Source organism: Trachypithecus francoisi, unplaced genomic scaffold, assembly GCF_009764315.1.
Source record: "Trachypithecus francoisi isolate TF-2019V2 unplaced genomic scaffold, Tfra_2.0 Lachesis_group0, whole genome shotgun sequence".
NCBI lineage: Eukaryota > Metazoa > Chordata > Mammalia > Primates > Cercopithecidae > Trachypithecus > Trachypithecus francoisi.
Window position 1 is genome coordinate 20,394,576 of NW_022681453.1, and position 18,560 is coordinate 20,413,135.

General features: G+C 55.5%; 1 protein-coding gene across 2 annotated transcripts in view; it reads left to right on the forward strand.

Annotated features, from left to right (window-relative positions):
- The window catches only part of NISCH (nischarin), a 38,495-nt gene that overhangs the window by 18,452 nt on the left and 1,483 nt on the right, over positions 1-18,560 (forward strand). Inside the window, exons 7-20 of one of the 2 annotated variants that reach the window (XM_033209843.1) lie at positions 1,187-1,282; positions 3,589-3,741; positions 4,705-4,773; positions 5,231-5,416; positions 5,583-5,711; positions 6,752-6,865; positions 7,196-7,307; positions 11,534-11,658; positions 12,781-12,830; positions 14,164-15,564; positions 16,292-16,634; positions 17,035-17,191; positions 17,690-17,818; positions 18,337-18,498. In XM_033209843.1, the coding sequence (XP_033065734.1) occupies positions 1,187-1,282; positions 3,589-3,741; positions 4,705-4,773; positions 5,231-5,416; positions 5,583-5,711; positions 6,752-6,865; positions 7,196-7,307; positions 11,534-11,658; positions 12,781-12,830; positions 14,164-15,564; positions 16,292-16,634; positions 17,035-17,191; positions 17,690-17,818; positions 18,337-18,498 (3,226 nt within the window). Of the gene's footprint in view, positions 1-1,186; positions 1,283-3,588; positions 3,742-4,704; positions 4,774-5,230; positions 5,417-5,582; positions 5,712-6,751; positions 6,866-7,195; positions 7,308-7,890; positions 8,923-11,533; positions 11,659-12,780; positions 12,831-14,163; positions 15,565-16,291; positions 16,635-17,034; positions 17,192-17,689; positions 17,819-18,336; positions 18,499-18,560 lie in introns of those variants that run through there. The other variant, XM_033209853.1, reaches the window with a different exon arrangement.

Below are 18,560 nucleotides of genomic sequence, written 5' to 3' on the forward strand. Positions count from 1 at the left end.
GGCGGAGAAAGAGAGGCCTCTCCTGTCCCTGGCTGGTCTACACGCCTCTGTCCTGGCGTGAGCTGCAGGGGTGGTTAGCCAGGGTGGAGCACCAGCAGCTGGCTCCTTCTGGGCCTCCTCATAGAGGCAGGGGGCATGTGTACCTCAAGTTCAAGTCCTGGGAAGTCATCCTGAGGGTCAGACAGAGCCAGATACAAGTCTGTATTTCCCAAGGCCAGTTGGCAAAGAGCTTCGAGGATGCCCTGCCTCTGGGGCACCCACACAAGAAACACTCTGCGTTTATCACTACTGGACTCCTTGGTTTGCAATGCCAATTTTAGCATTTTTGAAAAGAAAAGAGAGTCAGTAATGATACAAAAAAGTGTTTTAAAGCATAATATTTTCAGCATGGCTTTGGTGTTCTGCCCTGTGGCCCCATGTCTCCTTGATTGAATCTTCACAGCAGCCCTGTGAAGAGGACACTTTTATTTCCATTTTACAGTTGGGGAAACTGAGGCTTGGGCAGATAAGGAAGTTTGGCCAGGGCCACACAGTTAATGAGTGGAAAGCTGGGATTTGAATTCAGCTGAGACTGCGTTCAGAGCCTATGCTGCGCACTGGGCTATTTTGTCTACAGCGGTCTCGGGAAACTTGTGGTGTGTCCTGCTGCTGAGTGAGGACAGGGAAGTGAAGAGGAAACCTGACCCAGCCCTGCCAAGCAGACCGAGGCTCTGGATCTGTGTCTGTGGGTGTGCTTGGGCAGGTGGCTCGGGGAGTGTGCTTTGGTCTGTGGCTTGCCCCTCCTCACCACCCAACAGCTGAGTTCCCTGGAGTGGGGGCTGGATGAACAGGGAGACCCACCCCACTCGCTGTGCTGTGGAGGCCGCTTGTTCTCCCCGGCAGTTTCCATGACCCACACTTTATGTTCACCTGCCAAGCCCCAGGCAGCCCTTACAGAGGAAATGGAATTTGTGGCCTATTGTGAGTCTGAGAGGCCAGGCATCTTTCTTACTATATACTTCAGAGAATGTTTGGTCAGCACTGACATTGGGAAAAAGAGAGACTTTGGTTTTGAGTGGCCTCCCGTCTCTGAGGATTTGGGTTGCCCGTCGTTGTGCTTTTGTATGGGGGTGGGGAACACCTACATCTGGAGACTTCTGATGGAGCAAGGATTCTGTTTCTGAGATGCAGCTGTTCCTCGTTCCAGATAAGTCACTGTGATGCTCAGCACATCAGAGGGCTGGTCGCATCGAAGCCCACCTTAGCCACGCTGAGTGTCCGCTTCTCAGCAACCTCGATGAAGGTAAGCTTCACGTATATCCTGCCTGGGGCAATGTCTGTGGGTCAGGGTCCTGGGCTGTGGTCTCCACCACTGAGGACGGGTGAGGACACTGCTGTGTCTGTCAGTATTCAGAGGCTGGACCGTCTGTGGGGAGGCCACACACTCATGGGGGGCCTCCGAGCACTTGGCAGCCCCTGGGACACTTTAGTTCACATCTGCATTAAAAGTTCATGTTGTGAACAGGGCATTTTAAGGAACTTGGCTTTTTTCCCCCAAAAAAATAAAAAATGTCATTGGTGTTTTTGTTTTGTTTTGTTTTTGTTTTGAGATAGAGTCTCACTGTGTGGCCCAGACTGGAGTGCAGTGGTATGATCTCAGTTCACTGCAACCTCTACCTCCTGGGTTCAAGCGATTCTCCTACCTCAGCCTTCCACGCAGCTGGGATTACAGATGCCCACCACCACACCCCACTAAGTTTTGTATTTTTGGTAGAGACAGAGTTTTACCATGTTGGCCAGGCTGGTCTCGAACTCCTGACCTCAAGTGATCCACCAGCCTCAGCCTCCCAAAGTGCTGGGATGACAGGCATGAGCCACTTCGCCCAGCCTTCATTGGTTTTTTAATGAACAAATTGCTAAGCTGTGGCAAGTGGTGGAACCTTTATTAATTAGATTAATAACTAAGCTTAGATTGTCCCTCTAAGCTTTAGCAATCCCTGGCTAAGCCCTCATTTGTATCTTTTTCTCCATGGGCTTGATTAGAAGGTAAGGTTGGGAAAATGCTAGGCCCTGTTGTTTATATGTGATCAGCAGAAACACTCAAATTGGGAATGTGTGTTTCTGTTTACATTTTTATGTATTATATCTTGCTAATGTTAAAATCTTTCCCCGGGTATAGAAAAGGCAGGTCGTGGCTAATATTATGACTTAAGGCTCCTGATCAAGACTTAGGTTTGGGCCAGGTGTGGTGGCTCATGCCTGTAATCCTAGCATTTTGGGAGGCTAAGGCAGGAGGATTCCTTGAGTCCAGGAGTTGGAGACCAACCTGGGCAACATAGGGAGACCTTGTCTCTTAAAAAAAAAAAAAAAAAAAGGATTTGGTGAAAAATATTCCTCTTGAGGCTTGCAGAGAGTGTATTGGGCCACCTGGTCCCTCTCCGAGCACTTCTTGCTATCTTGCTGAAGGAGCCCAGGGTGACCCGTTGTGAGAAGAAAGGTCTTGTCAAAACAAATAGGCCTGCCTTCCTCCATTTTGATGGTCTCTGGGCTCTGTGCTACTCCCCTCGTCTTAGCATTTTCTGACTTTATCCCTGTGAAATAACGGTTTTAAAGGCCTGGTGTCCACAGTGAGGACCACATCATCAGCTTGGAAAGCACAGCTGCCTGGAAACCATGAATTCGCACCTTCAGCTTCTGAGAAGCTAGAAAAGACGGCTGGCTGGCCAGTAGCAGTGGCTGGCACCTGTAATCCCAGCACTTTGAGAGGCCAAGGCAGGAGGATCACTTGAGCCCAGGAGTTTGAGACCAGTCTGGGCTATGTAGGGAGACCTTGTTTCTACAGAAAAAAAAATGTTTTAATTAGCTGGGCAAGGTGGTGTGCGTCTGTAGTCCCAGCTACTCAAGAGGCTGAGGTGGGAGGATTTGCTTGCGCCTGCGAGTTTGAGGCTGCAGTGAGCCATGATGGTGCCACTGCACTCCAGCCTGGGCGACAGAACGAGACTGTGTCTCAAAGAACAAACGACTAGGTGCTGTGGGTCACGCCTGTAATCCCAGCACTTTGGGAGGCAGAGGTGGGTGGATCACCTGAAGTCAGGAGTTTGAGACCAGCCTGGCCAACATGGTGAAGCCCTTATCTCTGTTAAAAATGCAAAAATTAGCCAGGCGTGGTGGTACACACCTCTAGTCCCAGCTACTGGGGAGGCTAAGGCAGGAGGATCACCTGAGCCTGCGAGGCAGAGGTGGCAGTGAACTGAGATTGCGCCACTGCACTCCAGCCTGGGTGACAGAGTGAGACTCCATCTCAAAAAAGAGAAAAAGCCAGAAAAGGCATCACCAGGTCACCAAGGCAAAGGCCCTTTGGGCTTGAAAAGCATTGCTCCTAAAGCAGGACCAGGACTTATTCTAAGTGGCTGTTATGTGGTGAATTGTTCAGCTTTGAACGATTTCACAATCGTTTAAAGACATAGGAACCAAAGGCCTGCTTTAATGCAAGTTTACTTCCACATGCTAAATATGCTCCAGCCCTTCCTTAAATTCTGCAATGACTGTGTTCCCAGTGAGTGTTGCGTGAGGGCCCAAGTGTGGTGCTCAACAGATGTTTTTATGCAGGAAGTCCTTGTTCCTGAAGCCTCAGAATTTGATGAGTGGGAGCCTGAAGGCACAGCCCTAGAAGGCCCTGTGACTGCCGTCATCCCCACTTGGCAGGCATTGACCACGCTTGACCTGAGCCACAACAGCATCTCCGAGATCGACGAGTCTGTGGTATGCTCTCAGCAGCAGGTGCCAGGGGTTTCTCTGACCCCACCAAACCCTGAGTTTGAGTATTTAACTCAGCTTTTTCAGGAAGGACCACAGAAAACCTATATCTAGTGCTCTGTGCATTGCCTGCCATTTTAAGTTAATTATAAAATAGGGGCCGGGCGCGGTGGTTCATGCCTGTAATCCCAGCACTTTGGGAGGCCGAGGCGGGAGGATCACCTGAGGTCAGGAGTTCAAGACCAGCCTGACCAACATGGTGAAACCCCGTCTCTACTAAAAATACAAAAATTAGCCGGGCGTGGTGGCGGGCGCCTGTAATCCCAGCTACTTCGGGAGGCTTAGGCAAGAGAATCACTTGAACCCGGGAGGCAGAGTTTGCAATAAGCTGAGATAGCGCCACTGCATTCCAGCCTGGGTGACAGAGTGAGACTCCGTCCCAAAAGAAAAAAAAAATGGGATCATTTAAAATTGGTGAGGTGGTGCTTAGAGACAAATAAAACATATGAATTTCATGTAAATTTGGTAAACTATAACCACACTAAGTGATGATATTTACTCCAAAGAGTGGGGCAGAAAAATCACTCCTTAGATGACAGATGTGCCCATAGAATAATGACATCCAGAGGGCATTTGGGCAGTAAGTGTCATTCCTGTGTTTGCGCTGCTTAGGGAGTGTGAGCAGGGTTGAAGAAGGACAGACTCCCTTCTCTGTCTGGGACCTTGCCGTGTGTCATTTTCACAAGCCAAGTGTTCCATGAAAACAATGAGTAGCGCCCAGCACTGGGGGCCCTGTGTGCACCTTTGGATGTGCTACTGGCTGGGCAGTGGGAGGTGTGGTCCTGCAGGGACAGCCTGTGGGAGTCCGTGGTCAGGAGGAAGCATCCTGGGGTGCCCGTCCACTGTATGGGGGACCATATTTGGGGTCTGGCCCCTACAGTAACATCGGATGTTCTTTTCTTTCACAAGAAACTGATCCCAAAGATTGAGTTCCTGGACCTGAGTCACAATGGATTGCTGGTTGTGGACAATTTGCAGGTAGTGCCTTTGAAGACCAGTGCTGCCCGCACACACTCCCCAGGCCCCTTTCTGAGAGTTCAGGAGACTGATGCAGCCTTGGGAATTTGGCCATACCCAGGGGTTGTAAGGGCAGGGGTTGCTGTCTTCCCTTTAGGATCCCAGCAATGCACTGAGTGATTGTTGCTCTAGTTCCAAAGAATTAGGAAGCATGAGTAAATACAAACCAAGCATGATGATGCACCTCCGTCCCGAATGTGGACAGCCGTGTTTTCAGTGCCCACCCCAACTGTCTGCAGGGGTGCCACTGTGCTGTGGCATGTGCGGCAGAGAAGAGGGACTTCCCTTCCTAAAATAACTGTCAGAGTGACTTGCAGAACTGGGTAGTTTGGATTGGAAGGCCCATCCATTAGTCTCAGGCCCCTATCTTTGGAGACTTGACCTGAGCCACTTTACGCTGTTCTCCACACCACTGCAGCACCTGTATAACCTTGTGCATCTGGACCTGTCCTACAACAAGCTCTCCTCCTTGGAAGGGCTTCACACCAAGCTGGGGAACATCAAGACCTTAAACCTGGCAGGCAACCTCCTGGAGAGTCTGAGTGGCCTACACAAGCTCTACTCACTGGTCAACCTGGATCTCCGGGACAACAGGATCGAACAGGTGAGCCCACAGACCTCGCGATTTTGGGATTTCTGTGCCTTGGTGTGTATCGTGTTAAAGAAGAATGTTAAGATTCCTTTCATTTAAAAGAGACCATGAAACGTGTTGGCGTGTTGCTGAAGTGTTAAGAGAAGGGACCAAAGGGGATGGAACTCATACCTTGCAGATGGAGGAGGTCCGGAGCATAGGCAGCCTCCCGTGTCTGGAGCACGTGTCTCTGCTGAACAACCCTCTGAGCATCATCCCCGACTACCGGACCAAGGTGCTGGCTCAGTTCGGAGAGAGGGCCTCAGAGGTGAGCCCCAGCGCAGTCAGAAGAGCCCAGGGAGACCCTCGGGATGCAGTCAAGTCTGCATGGGCGGTAGGGGGATATATGGCCATTGTTCTACCCTTGCCTGCTTTAGAAGGAGGTCCTGTCCCTTGAGGGCTTTCCAGTTCTGGGAAGTCCACTATCTCCCCCAGGAAAAGCCTCCCTTGCATCTCCTGCCCCTCCTGTCTGGGATAACAATGTTTATTCTAGGAAAGGGTCAGAAATAAGATCCTTAAAGTATTCATATCTCCTGGACAACTTGTGGCCATAGTGCCTGACCGTAAACCCAAAGGGTTTGCCTTTGTCATTGTAGCCCAGCCTGGTGTCTGCTGCCTCTTGCTGTGTCTGTGCATCTGCCACAATGCTGACCAGACACACTTAACCAGGTTCACCCATCACCTGGGCCTGGAGCAGGCCCCCTGATTCTCTGGTTGGTCCTTGGACCTTCTATTCCCCCCAAATCCCAGGTCAGAAAATAGCTGGGAACTATTTGCGTGCCACCTCCCTCTTTTTGGCCGTAAGTGCCCCTTCGTCCACACAGTCACAAGACCACAAGATGCCATCTCCTCCCCTCCTGGGCTCCAGACTTTGGGAAGCTCCCAGGCCACAGAGTGTCAGCTCCTGTCCAGGCCCTTGGGACCTTCCCTCATTCAACCACCCTACCCAACCCCTAACTGCCTGCCAGCCGCCACTCCCTCCTGCATTTGCAGGTGGGGCCTGCCCTTTCCCACTGCTCTTTTGAGTCTGCCTCCCGCCTCTAACTGGGGACTCAGTTCAAGTTGCCCAAGAGTTTGCTGCTCCTGTTCTTGGCGAAGGACTCCAGAGATAGATGTGGGGCCTCCCTGGACCCCTCCAAGGCACTCCCAGGTCTCTTCCATGAGTAGTGGAGAGCCTTCCTCAGCCTGTGGTGTCCTCACATGGCCTGGCCCACAGCAGGCGCTCATGCCCCTCCTCAGCAGGGACCCACCATCCTCCTGCCGTGCTCACTAGTCCCCATGCTGATAGCTACTTTCTGGATGCTCTAGGTCTGTCTGGATGACACAGTAACCACAGAGAAGGAGCTGGACACTGTGGAAGTGCTGAAAGCAATTCAGAAAGCCAAGGAGGTCAAGTCCAAACTGTGCAACCCAGAGAAGAGGGTGGGTTTGTGTGGCAGGTGGGAGGGCAGTGGTGCAGAGCCAGCCGGGAGAGGAGCCAGTTCGGGGGGCTTGGGCCATGGGACTGCTCAGGGCTGCCAAGTTGCCAAGTCCAAGCTGCACTCCTCCCTGGCTGCATGACCTCGGGCAAGTCGTGGTCTCTGTATTCTCTGTGGGTTGGGGACAGTGGTAAGTTCCTGCAGTAAGGATGAGATGAGACCATCTTCACCACCCCCTTGGTGGGAACCGTTGCGCTCCCTCGTCACGCCCTTGGCCTTGGGGAGCTCTGTGCTTCCTCTTCTGTCCGGGGCTGACGCAAGCACTTGTCCTCAGGGTGGCGAAGACTCCCGGCTCTCAGCTGCCCCCTGCATCAGACCCAGCAGCTCCCCTCCCACTGTGGCTCCCGCATCTGCCTCCCTGCCCCAGCCCATCCTCTCCAACCAAGGTAATCGTGTATGTATCTTGCTTCTAGTGGAGCCACACAGCCCTGCCTGGGCCTCCTGGCTGGGCTGGGGTTGGGGAAGAGGTGCCAGCACCAGCTTCTGACAGGGTCAGACACAGGGAGGGTGGTGCCTTCTGCAGGCTGGTCCTCGCGGGGGGACACGTGGCAGGGGTGCCTGGCCTGATGCCAGCTGTTGCTTGCTTGGTGAGGACTCCCGATTGCTCTGATGCCCACATCCAGCTCCTCTAGGAGACCGCAGGGTATCTGACAGGCCCTGAGGCTGCCCTCTGAACAGACTCAGGCCTGTTGGCTCATGGGACCCATTCCCTCGCCGGCAGCACGAGCAGCTTGGCTTCTGGTTACAGGAAGCCGGGCTTGTGACTGTACTGTCTGGAGCCCGAATCCCTGTGCAGGGAAGAGCTTGCTTTTATCATTGCCTCATCTCTGTGGTGTGACCCAGCCCCAGAACACCATGTTTGTGGGGCCAAGATGGGCCATCTGTGTCCCTGTGGACCCATGGAAGACCAGGCCCATTCGTCTGCCCACTGTCTTAGCGTTTTCAAAGGGCTTTCACCTCTGAACCCAGGCATCCTCGGAGATGAGTGAGTGAAGCAGGTCCCATGAGCGTGTCTGCTGGCCTGGCCCCCACGGAAGAGGGGAGGGTGTGCCGTCCCGAGTGGAGCCAAGGCTCGGGACACGCAGGAAAGGACGCCGCCTGCCCGGGCTCCTGGAGACGCAGAACTTGGTGTGAGGTCTTGGGAAAACAGTTCAACCCGATGTTTTAAGAGCCAGAAAAACATTCCCACCCCTTGACCTGGTAACCCCACTGGTGGGGATTTTCTCTTAGAGGGATAAGATACTGGGAAGGGGAGGTGAAATGCTCACCACTGCCAAAACATGGGCTGCAACTGCAACATCGGAGGATGAGAGGGAGAGTCGGCTGTGGCGCAGAATGCTCGGCAGCCCTCCCAGCAGGGACAGGAAGACTGGGCAGGAAGAGGGGAGAAGCACTCAAGTTAAGGCAAAAGGCCCGACGCAGAGCAGCACACTGAGGTCACACCTGTGAGATGTGGAAGAGAATTCCATCGCGTGGAGCGATGGGGTTAGGTGCCAGGATGATTGCCCATTTTGCTTCTGTCAGACTCTTGACTAAGGATTTCTGGTTGCATTTTATTACATAAAAGCCAGGGAGGTTATATCACGATGAGGACGCTTCCCTGAGGCCGCCTCCTGCAACGCAGCCAAGCGAGCCTGTGGAGGCACCATATGACTATAGGCCTCTGGGGACAGGGAGCTGCCTCTGCTTCTCAAGGCCGGGGACATGGCCGTTTCTGCCAGCATCTGTTGATCAGTGAGTGAGTGAACGGGCAGGTAGAGCAGGAGCCAGTGAAGAGCAGGTCCTGGGTGGGTTGGGATGCACTGTGCCCCCAGGCTGCAGCTGCAGCCAGCCCCCCACGTTGTTGGAGAAGCCTTTGCACCAGCTCAGCCCCCTCCTCACTCCCCTCGTGCCCTGGGGACACTCTGCAGAGGAGCACTCTGCAGTCTGTCCCCGCCATCACTGGACTTCTGGACATTGCCTCCAGATTTGCACCTCTTCAATAAAACTGCAGTGGATGTCTTTGTGTGCACCTCTCTTTCCTTTTGGTGAGAAACAGCAAAGGTCGGACCCCTAAGGACTCTCCTGATGTCTCCGCTCTATCTGCTGAGTGCCCTTTCTGACCACTTGTTTGTACAGGCCACGGTTTGTACAGGACGGGAGCAGATAGACTCTCCCTGTCCCTGTCCACATTTCCTTGTGTCCAAATGGGGCTTGTTGGGGGGTAGTGGCAAAAGGCATTGGTCTTTTTCTCACTGATTCAGAGGCCTCCCCGTGTGTTTGTTCAGCCGCGTGTTCCTGGGTCTTGCTTGGATGGGCAGGGTTTTTTTAGCGCATGGGAGCAGCTTTGCTGACCCATGCCTGTTGCTTCCAGCCTGGTTCCCGAGAAGGGAGCCTACTTGTGAATGAACTGAGCACTCGGACCTGCCTGAAGGGGGTGCTGTCCAGACAACACCCAGCCTCCCGTCGTGGCAGGTGCTGTCAGAGCGATGGATGATTGTGACTCTAGGGGTGGTCGCCAGAGTTGATTGTCCAGCCAGGCCCAGGGGCTGAGAGGAGGCTGTGTGGAGAGGTGGTTAGGAGCCAGGGCTCGGTCAGCTGAGTTTGCATCCCAGCTTCCTAGCTGTGGGACCTCAAGCAACTTGTAGCCCCTCTGAAGCTGTTTTCTCAACTGTGAAGTGGACACACCCTACTTCATTGATTCTAAGGCACGCATTTCCACCTGGCGACTTCTCTGAAATTGAGGTGCGTCTTTCAGTCAGTGGCGTCTCATAGTCGCTGTCAGCCAGCTGGTATTCGAGATGGAGTCGTGGAAAACCCGTGGACACCTTCTGCTAGGACCAAGATGGCACCACCTGCCGCATCTTAGATTTGATGAAATGTGGTAAATAACGAGAGGCATGCATGAGCGAATGCTGGGGAGGCGCTTGGCACTGCCCAGAGCTCCACAGAGGTGGTTGATGAGGGCTGCCCTTTCCCACATCCTTAGTGGGGGGTTCAAGATGACCCAGACCGTGCCCCTTGGGGAGCTTGGAGCCATGCGGGAGGATGAGCCATGTGCTGGAGGAGAACAGGGCAGGATGGTGTGGGGCTTTTGTAGACTGTCTAGAGCAGAGAAGGTCTGCAGTGCAGGTGGTGTCTGAGGTGAATCTTGAAGGATGGATAGGAGTTGAACGTTAGCAGGCAGAGGGTGGATTGCAGGAGAGCAGTGACCTGGGCAGGTGCCCAGGGAGGCCCGTCAGGGTGCTTCATGCATGGCTGTGTGCTTGCCAGCCTTCCTGCCTGCCTACCCCCTGCTGCTTCGCTTTGTGGGGGCGTCTGAGCTTGGGCCCACCTGCCTGCCTCACTTGTGGGCAGAGGACCCAGGCTGTGTGAGTTGTCCTGTCCCGGAGAGCAGCTGAGCTGGTCGGGGGTCTCGACCTGTGGGGCTCAGAGGGCTCAGGATCATTTCACTGGGCTGTGGCGATGCTGGGCTGTGGAGGCAGGCCTGGGGCTCCTGTAGGCCTCAGTGAGACTGGCGGCCGATGCCCAGTGTTCACCCTGCTGGCCACAGTCAGGAGCATGTTCACAAAGGCTTTACCTTCAAGCGGTCTAGAGGTGATCTGAAGTGGAGTAACAGGTCCAGATAGGCTACATTCATAAAAAAGCTTCAGCAGGTTTTAGGAACACTATGCATTTATGGGACGCAGTGGGTCAGAGTGCTGCTGTCCATGGGAGGTGGCCCCAGGGCAGGTCAGTGGGCACGTCCTGAGGTAAGTGGGACTGTGGATGTGAGCTGAGGCTGGACTCAGCAGCCTTGCTGGATACCAAGGCCTGTGAGGGCTGGCCCCCTGGTGAATTGTCCCATGCCCTGTGTATTTGTGAGTCCTGCAGAGATGACAAATCAGGGAACGGGATCATGTCTAGTCACCGTCTGGGAAAATGCTCCAGGAGTGAATACATTTCAGGCTCTTGACGATGTACCTCCCAACTCTTCGGATGGATGGGCCAGCTCGCATGTCTGTGCCGGCCTCTGCCCAGTGAGGTCAGAGCCAGGCCACACAGTCAGTCTGACTTGGGCGAAAGTTGAGAGGCAAAACTTGCCTCTTGTTTCAGCTTGCCTTTCTTTGTGTACTTCTGAGAGCGAGCATTCTTTTCATGTTCTAGCCACTGGCCATTCTTCTGCAGAATGTCTGTTCACATCCCTTGCTGTCTGTTAATGGGGTTTCCAGCCTTCCCCCATTTTTGTAGCCCCTGTAAGAACTTTTTGCTGACTAGCGATATAAATCCTTGTCAAATATTGCAAACATTTTTTTCTCATTGCATCTGGTTTTAATGTATCCTGGTTTTTAAAAAATGTGTCTGTGGGAGTTTAATTTTTATGTAGTCACATCTATCAGTTTTTTCCATTGCGTTTATTCTCAGAATGGCTCTCCTTGCTCTGAGATTAGATAAGCAGTCATTTGTTCTCTCTTGAGTTATTTTGAGATTTCAGTTTTAACATTTTCTTCTATAATCCTTGTGGCTGGGTTTTGGGGTCTGGCTAGCCCCCGGCCATGCCGGTAGCCTGAGGGGCCCAGCCCCACTTGTTGAACGGCCGCTCTCCCCGCCCCACCCACCCTGCCTGCCTGCCTGCCCGCCCTGGTCTCTCCAGGAATCGTGTTCGTTCAGGAGGAGGCCCTGGCCAGCAGCCTCTCGTCCACTGACAGTCTGACTCCCGAGGACCAGCCCATTGCCCAGGGATGTTCTGATTCCTTGGAGTCCATCCCTGCGCGACAGGTAATGCCCTCCTCCCGCTTCTGGGGACCATTCGTCTGGGGGTGGACTCTTCTGTTTGGGGTTGTGTGCAGTAGGAAGTGGCCTAGCTGGAGCTGAGGTAGATGCTTCCAGGGTTTGGCGTCCTGTGCTTTGCGCCACGGTCTTTCTCTTGGACCTGTCTCTAGTTGAGTTTGTCTTCCTGACAAACCCAGTGGTTAAGGATTTATTTTCAGCCTCCCTCCTTCCCTTCCCCACCCCCTTTGGTTGATGGGAACAGGCAGTTCTCTGTCACTGGGCCCAGGATGTGAGGGGGCAGGTGGAGAGGGTGGCCCTTGACCCTGTGAGCAGGCTTCCCTAGGGAAGGCATTTCAAAAGGCCCTTGTGCGGGGGCTTGTTTGGGTTTCTTCTCTGTTTCCTGGCACCCCTGGAGCCACTCGGCCCCTTCCCGCTTGTCATCCTGGTGGTCTGGGAAACAGTCTAACTCCGGCTCCTCCTCTGTGGTTGTTACTGAGGGTTCCGGATCCCCTTCCTGTGTCCTGAGAAAAGAGAGGAGGAAAGCAAGGGTGCTTGCTGTGTGCTTGGCGAACGTGCTTGGTGCCTGGGCCTCCCTCCAGCCCCATCTCTGCAGCAGCACAAGGTTATTGCCTTGTGACACTGGGACAGTTTGCAGAGTCCTTGTCTGTCCTCAGTACTCCACAGTACTCTCCCATCACCCTTCCCTGGGCCACACAGCAAGAGATTCCTAAGCCCTAGGTCTCCCCCAGTTCACAGAGACCACTGGGAGGGACTTGCCAGGGCTGTGTCCACTGCTGGCCAGTTAGGGTCAGACCAAATTTGCAGACTGTCTACCTGGACCCTTGCATGGCACAAGGAGCAGTCAGATGCCGGATCCCTGGAGAGTGGCGAGAGGCTCTGGCCCTGGGTTGGGAGTGTGGGAATCGCAGCCCTGCTGTGTACTGGTGGGATAGCCAAGTGAGTCTCTGCCCTTGGGTCCCAGAGTGGGCCCCAGGGTAGAGTGTGGGGATGGGGAGCCTCCTCAGGGTGGTGATGGAGGGCAGAATGCCCAGCTCAGAGTCTGGCACCCAGTAAATGCCGGGGCTGGCTGCAGCAGGTGGGGACTGACTGCATTTCTTTCTCCATCAGGCAGCATCTGATGATTTAAGGGACATGCCGGGAGCTGTTGGTGGTGCAAGGTAAGGAAGAGGTTGGAAAGGGACCTGGGCCTGGCTGCACGGCCTTGTGCACACGCTGTGCTTGTGGGCCAGGGTGCCCAGTCAGGTGTTTTTAAAAATCCGTTCACAGAAATCCTACAGAACTATTTCTTCCTCTAAAGAGACACAGATGTGATGGACTTCTCAATCTCTTTCCAAATTCAATACCTAAACTCTGCCCAGCACATGTTGCCCTACACCAGGGGTTGGCAAGTCAAGGCCTGTGTGTGGCCCACAGCCTGGGAGCTAAGAATGACAGTTACATTCTTTTTTCTTTTTTTGAGACAGTCTCACTCTGTCGCCCAGGCTGAAGTGCAGTGGCATGTTCTCGACTCACTGCAACCCCCGCCTTCCAGATTGATGCAGTTTTCCTGTCTCAGCCTCAGTCTCCTGAGTAGCCCAGACCACAGGCGCACGCCACCACCCCAGCTAATTTTTCATATTTTTAGTAGAGACGGAGATTCACCATGTTGCATAGGCTGGTCTCAAACCCCTGAACTCCAGTGAGCCACCGTGCCTGGCCAGAATGACAGTTGCTTTTTTTTTCTTTGAGACAGAGTCTTGCTCTGTTACCCAGGCTGGAGTGCAGTGGCGTGATCTAGGCTCGCCACAACCTCCACCTCCTGGGTTCAAGTAATTCTCCTGCCTCAGCCACCCAAGGTGCCCTCCCCTCCACCACACCTGGCTAATTTTTCTGCTTTTAGTAGAGATGGGGTTTCGCCATGTTGGATAGTTACATTCTTAAAGGGCTGTTAAAGATCTTATGGACAGGGTAGCCCATAAATCCCGAAATGTGTACTCTGACCCTTTGCAGAAGTTTACCAACTCCCATTCTACACGCGAGGGCTGCAGTGGCCAAGAAGAGCTGGAATTTTAAGTGTGAAGGTCCTAAGACCTGACCCAGCCCACTTCCTTGCCCCGGAGGCCACCAGGGGCGATAAGTAGATTCATGCCCTGGAGTGTTCGTTCTCTCTAGGGCTTCTGGCAGCAGCTGAATGACTTAGAAGTCCATGGGAGTGCTTCTGTTGTGGGAACTCATGTGGTCTGGGCATAGCTGTGCCGGGCACCTATGGTCCAAGCCCGTGAAAGCGTAGACTCTGACCAAACTGGCGACCCAGCCTTCCAGCAGGCAGCACTGGCTCCACCAGGGCCCTCATCCTGGGAGCTGACTTGGCTGTGTGGGAGGCTTGGGAGACCCATGGGTTTGTTTCTCAGGGTCAGGGTGTAGCAGTGGGCTCCAGAGGTGGGAGGTGGGAGGTGGGAGGTGGGAGGGGCCCCTCCCAGCATGCTACTGACCTGGCCATTCCCTGCACAGCCCAGACCATGCTGAGCCGGAGGTCCAGGTGGTGCCCGGGTCTGGCCAGATCATCTTCCTGCCCTTCACCTGCATTGGCTACACAGCCACCAACCAGGACTTCATCCAGCGCCTGAGCACGCTGATCCGGCAGGCCATCGAGCGGCAGCTGCCTGCCTGGATCGAGGCTGCCAACCAGCGGGAGGAGGGCCAGGGCGAGGAGGAGGAGGAGGAGGAGGAAGAGGAGGATGTTGCTGAGAACCGCTACTTTGAAATGGGGCCCCCGGACGTGGAGGAGGAGGAGGAAGGAGGCCAGGGGGAGGAAGAGGAGGAGGAGGAAGAGGAGGATGAAGAGGCCGAGGAGGAGCGCCTGGCTCTGGAGTGGGCCCTGGGTGCGGACGAGGACTTCCTGCTGGAGCACATCCGCATCCTCAAGGTGCTGTGGTGCTTCCTGATCCATGTGCAGGGCAGTATCCGCCAGTTCGCCGCCTGTCTTGTGCTCACTGACTTCGGCATCGCAGTCTTCGAGATCCCGCACCAGGAGTCTCGGGGCAGCAGCCAGCACATCCTCTCCTCCCTGCGCTTTGTCTTCTGCTTCCCGCATGGCGACCTCACCGAGTTCGGCTTCCTCATGCCAGAGCTGTGTCTGGTGCTCAAGGTACGGCACAGTGAGAACACGCTCTTCATCATCTCAGACGCTGCCAACCTGCACGAGTTCCATGCCGACCTGCGTTCATGCTTTGCACCCCAGCACATGGCCATGCTGTGTAGCCCCATCCTCTACGGCAGCCACACCAGCCTGCAGGAGTTCCTGCGCCAGCTGCTCACCTTCTACAAGGTGGCTGGCGGCTGCCAGGAGCGCAGCCAGGGCTGCTTCCCCGTCTACCTGGTCTACAGCGACAAGCGCATGGTGCAGACAGCCGCCGGGGACTACTCAGGCAACATCGAGTGGGCCAGTTGCACGCTCTGTTCAGCGGTGCGGCGCTCCTGCTGCGCGCCCTCTGAGGCCGTCAAGTCAGCCGCCATCCCCTACTGGCTATTGCTCACACCCCAGCACCTCAACGTCATCAAGGCCGACTTCAACCCCATGCCCAACCGTGGCACCCACAACTGTCGAAACCGCAACAGCTTCAAGCTCAGTCGCGTGCCGCTCTCCACCGTGCTGCTGGACCCCACACGCAGCTGCACCCAGCCTCGGGGCGCCTTTGCTGACGGCCACGTGCTGGAGCTGCTCGTGGGGTACCGCTTTGTCACTGCCATCTTCGTGCTGCCCCATGAGAAGTTCCACTTCCTGCGTATCTACAGCCAGCTGCGAGCCTCGCTGCAGGACCTAAAGACTGTGGTCATCGCCAAGACCCCTGGGACGGGAGGCAGCCCCCAGGGCCCCTTTGCGGATGGCCAGCCTGCTGAGCGCAGGGTCAGGTGAGATCAAGCACAGCTCTCAGGGGCCCAGGGGCATGGGTCTGGCATGTGTGTGATCTCAGCATCTGCAGCTCATGTGTGGGCTGGAGGTTGCTGCGAGAGCTGGGCCCCCTCCCCCCGCCCCTTGCCCCCCAGCCTCCCTCTACATCACCACCCCAGGTTTGGTGCCAGGCTGCTCTTTATCTCAGTGCAGTAGAAGAAGCCCAGGAAAGCTGTCCTCTCACAAAATGGGTTGGCCCAGCCTCTTGCCACCCATGCAGGGCAGGCCAAGGGAGCTGCCCCGACTTTGCCTGCCCAGTGGGAGAGCAACAGGTTGCAGCACACTGAGGCCAGGAGAGCTGTCGCCCTGGCTGGTGTGCTCCACTGGACCCAAGCACGGTCTCTAGGCGCCACCCCCGCCAGGGTCACAGTCCCATGGATGGCTCTGTGGGCCAGGATCTGCCTTAGGCTTCACCCACCTCAACATGTTGCTGTGTTGTTCAGGCTGGTTTCAAACTTTGGGCTTAAACAATCCTCCCACCTCAGCCTCCCAAAGTGCTGGGATTATAGGCGTGAGCCACTGTGCCCAGCTGTGCTGTTCTGTTCTCCCATAGAGAAGCTGGTGGAGGTCCGCAGTGACCCATAGATGATGTGTGATACATGCAGTCTCCTCACTCTGAATCTGCACATGCGATGTGAATCTTTGTTTGGGGTCCACTGTTAATATGGTGTTTTTCGGGGGATACAGCAATGACCAGCGTCCCCAGGAGGTTCCAGCAGAGGCCCTGGCCCCAGCCCCAGCAGAAGTCCCAGCTCCAACCCCTGCAGCAGCCTCAGCCTCAGGCCCAGCGAAGATTCCGGCCCCAGCAGAGACCTCAACTTCAACTTTGGTCCCAGAGGAGACCCCAGTGGAGGCTTCAGCCCCACCCCTAGCCGAGGCCCCTGCCCAGTACCCGAGTGAGCACCTCATCCAGGCCACCTCGGAGGAGAATCAGATCCCCTCGCACTTGCCTGCCTGCCCGTCACTCCGGCACGTCGCCAGCCTGCGGGGCAGCGCCATCATCGAGCTGTTCCACAGCAGCATTGCTGAGGTAGCAGCCCGGGTGTGGGTGCCAGCTATGGCACAGCCAGTCCTGAGGGCGAGGCCAAGCTTGGCTTCACATCAGCCTTAGGTCCCTGGATTTTCCTGATGTCAGGGAGTCCTCGGCTGAGCTGCTCACAGCTTTGAGGACCTGGGCAGTGAGGTCCTGAGTTGCCCTCCCCTCGCTATTTGTGCTGTGTCACCACCTCCTGTGCCACTTCCAGCCCCAGGTAGACCCCCCCCCCCAACAGCCATCTCCCACCCGTCACTTCCTCTCTGCCTTGAAGCGTATGGACTCACTGGTGAGCCAAGAGGGGCTTCGCATGTCTCCCTGTGGGAGCTGTGGGCGTGTCCCTGGTATATGCAGGTTGCTAGGGTGGTGGAGCTGACAGGAGTGCCCCCGTCTCCAGGTTGAAAACGAGGAGCTGAGGCACCTCATGTGGTCCTCGGTGGTGTTCTACCAGACCCCAGGGCTAGAGGTGACTGCCTGTGTGCTGCTCTCTACCAAGGCTGTGTACTTTGTGCTCCACGACGGCCTCCGCCGCTACTTCTCAGAGCCACTACAGGGTAGGCACAGGGCCTGCTGGGGCTCAGGAGCTTGGAGTGTGTGGTTGGGACAGGCTGGGGATCATTCTCTGGAGCCTTCTGTGTGACTTCAGACAGCAGTCAGCGACTTGGCTGCAGTGGGCTGAGAGTTCCTTGTCTGAGGAAGGGGAGCTGTCATGAGGGAGGGGTCCATGGCCAGATGTGAATGCAGAATGCACTGAGCCAGGGCCCAGTGACTGCTTGGGAACAGCCCCTGATGAGAAGGGGTCAGGCAGCCTCTGCCCCTGGGGCCGCACAGGAAGCCTTAGTCAATGACGTGGTGACTCCCCTGAGCTGGGTGAGGCTCCGACTCCAGACAGCATTGCCTATGGGGCCTTGCGTGGGTGGAAGCGGGAATGGCTCCTTGCCAGGCCTGGCCAGGCCAGCCAAGAGGACCTGTTCCTGCTGGACATGTTGCACACCTAGGACCCTTGTGCTTGCCTGCCAGCGCCTCCCTCTGTCCCTTTCTCCATCACATAGATTTCTGGCATCAGAAAAACACCGACTACAACAACAGCCCCTTCCACATCTCCCAGTGCTTTGTGCTAAAGCTTAGTGACCTGCAGTCCGTCAATGTGGGGCTTTTCGACCAGCATTTCCGGCTGACGGGTGAGTGACCCTCTGTGCTTTGTGCTATTTCAGGTGAAGGCCAGCATCACCAGTGGGCTTCCACCTTCCATATGTGGGTGGGTTATCATAGACAGTTATCTCTGTGCTCAAGAGCCACTTCTTACCCAGGGCAGGAGGAAGCAGCTTCAGGAACTGCTGAGAGAGCAGAACTCATGCTCCAGGGCTCAGAGCAGGAGGCAGGGTGTGCGGCAAGCACTGGCCCGGACAGAAGCAGAGTGGGCCCTGGTCTTGGGCAGGATGTTTCTGACTCACACTTCCTGGGGAGAGAAAGCTAAGCTCTTTGCCTAATGCCTCTGTCTCCCCTTCCAGAAAAATGCCTAAGCTCTTCCGGCCTGAAGGAACGGCCACTTCCCAGGGCTCCATGATGCTTTCCTACGTGGGCCCTCCTGGCGCTGGCCTCTGGGCCGAGGCTTGCTAGGGACTCGGGGTGGCTGTCAGTGGCAGGGATAGGGCTGGGGAGCAGTGGCCTGTGGCCCTGACCATCCCCTCTCGTGCAGGTTCCACCCCGTTGCAGGTGGTCACGTGCTTGACGCGGGACAGCTACCTGACGCACTGCTTCCTCCAGCACCTCATGGCCGTGCTGTCCTCTCTGGAGCGCACACCCTCACCGGAGCCTGTTGACAAGGACTTCTACTCCGAGTTTGGGAACAAGACCACAGGTACCCCTGTCTAGCTCAGGGGCTGCAGACAGGCTGCCTGGACAGACATCACGGGCCCCAGG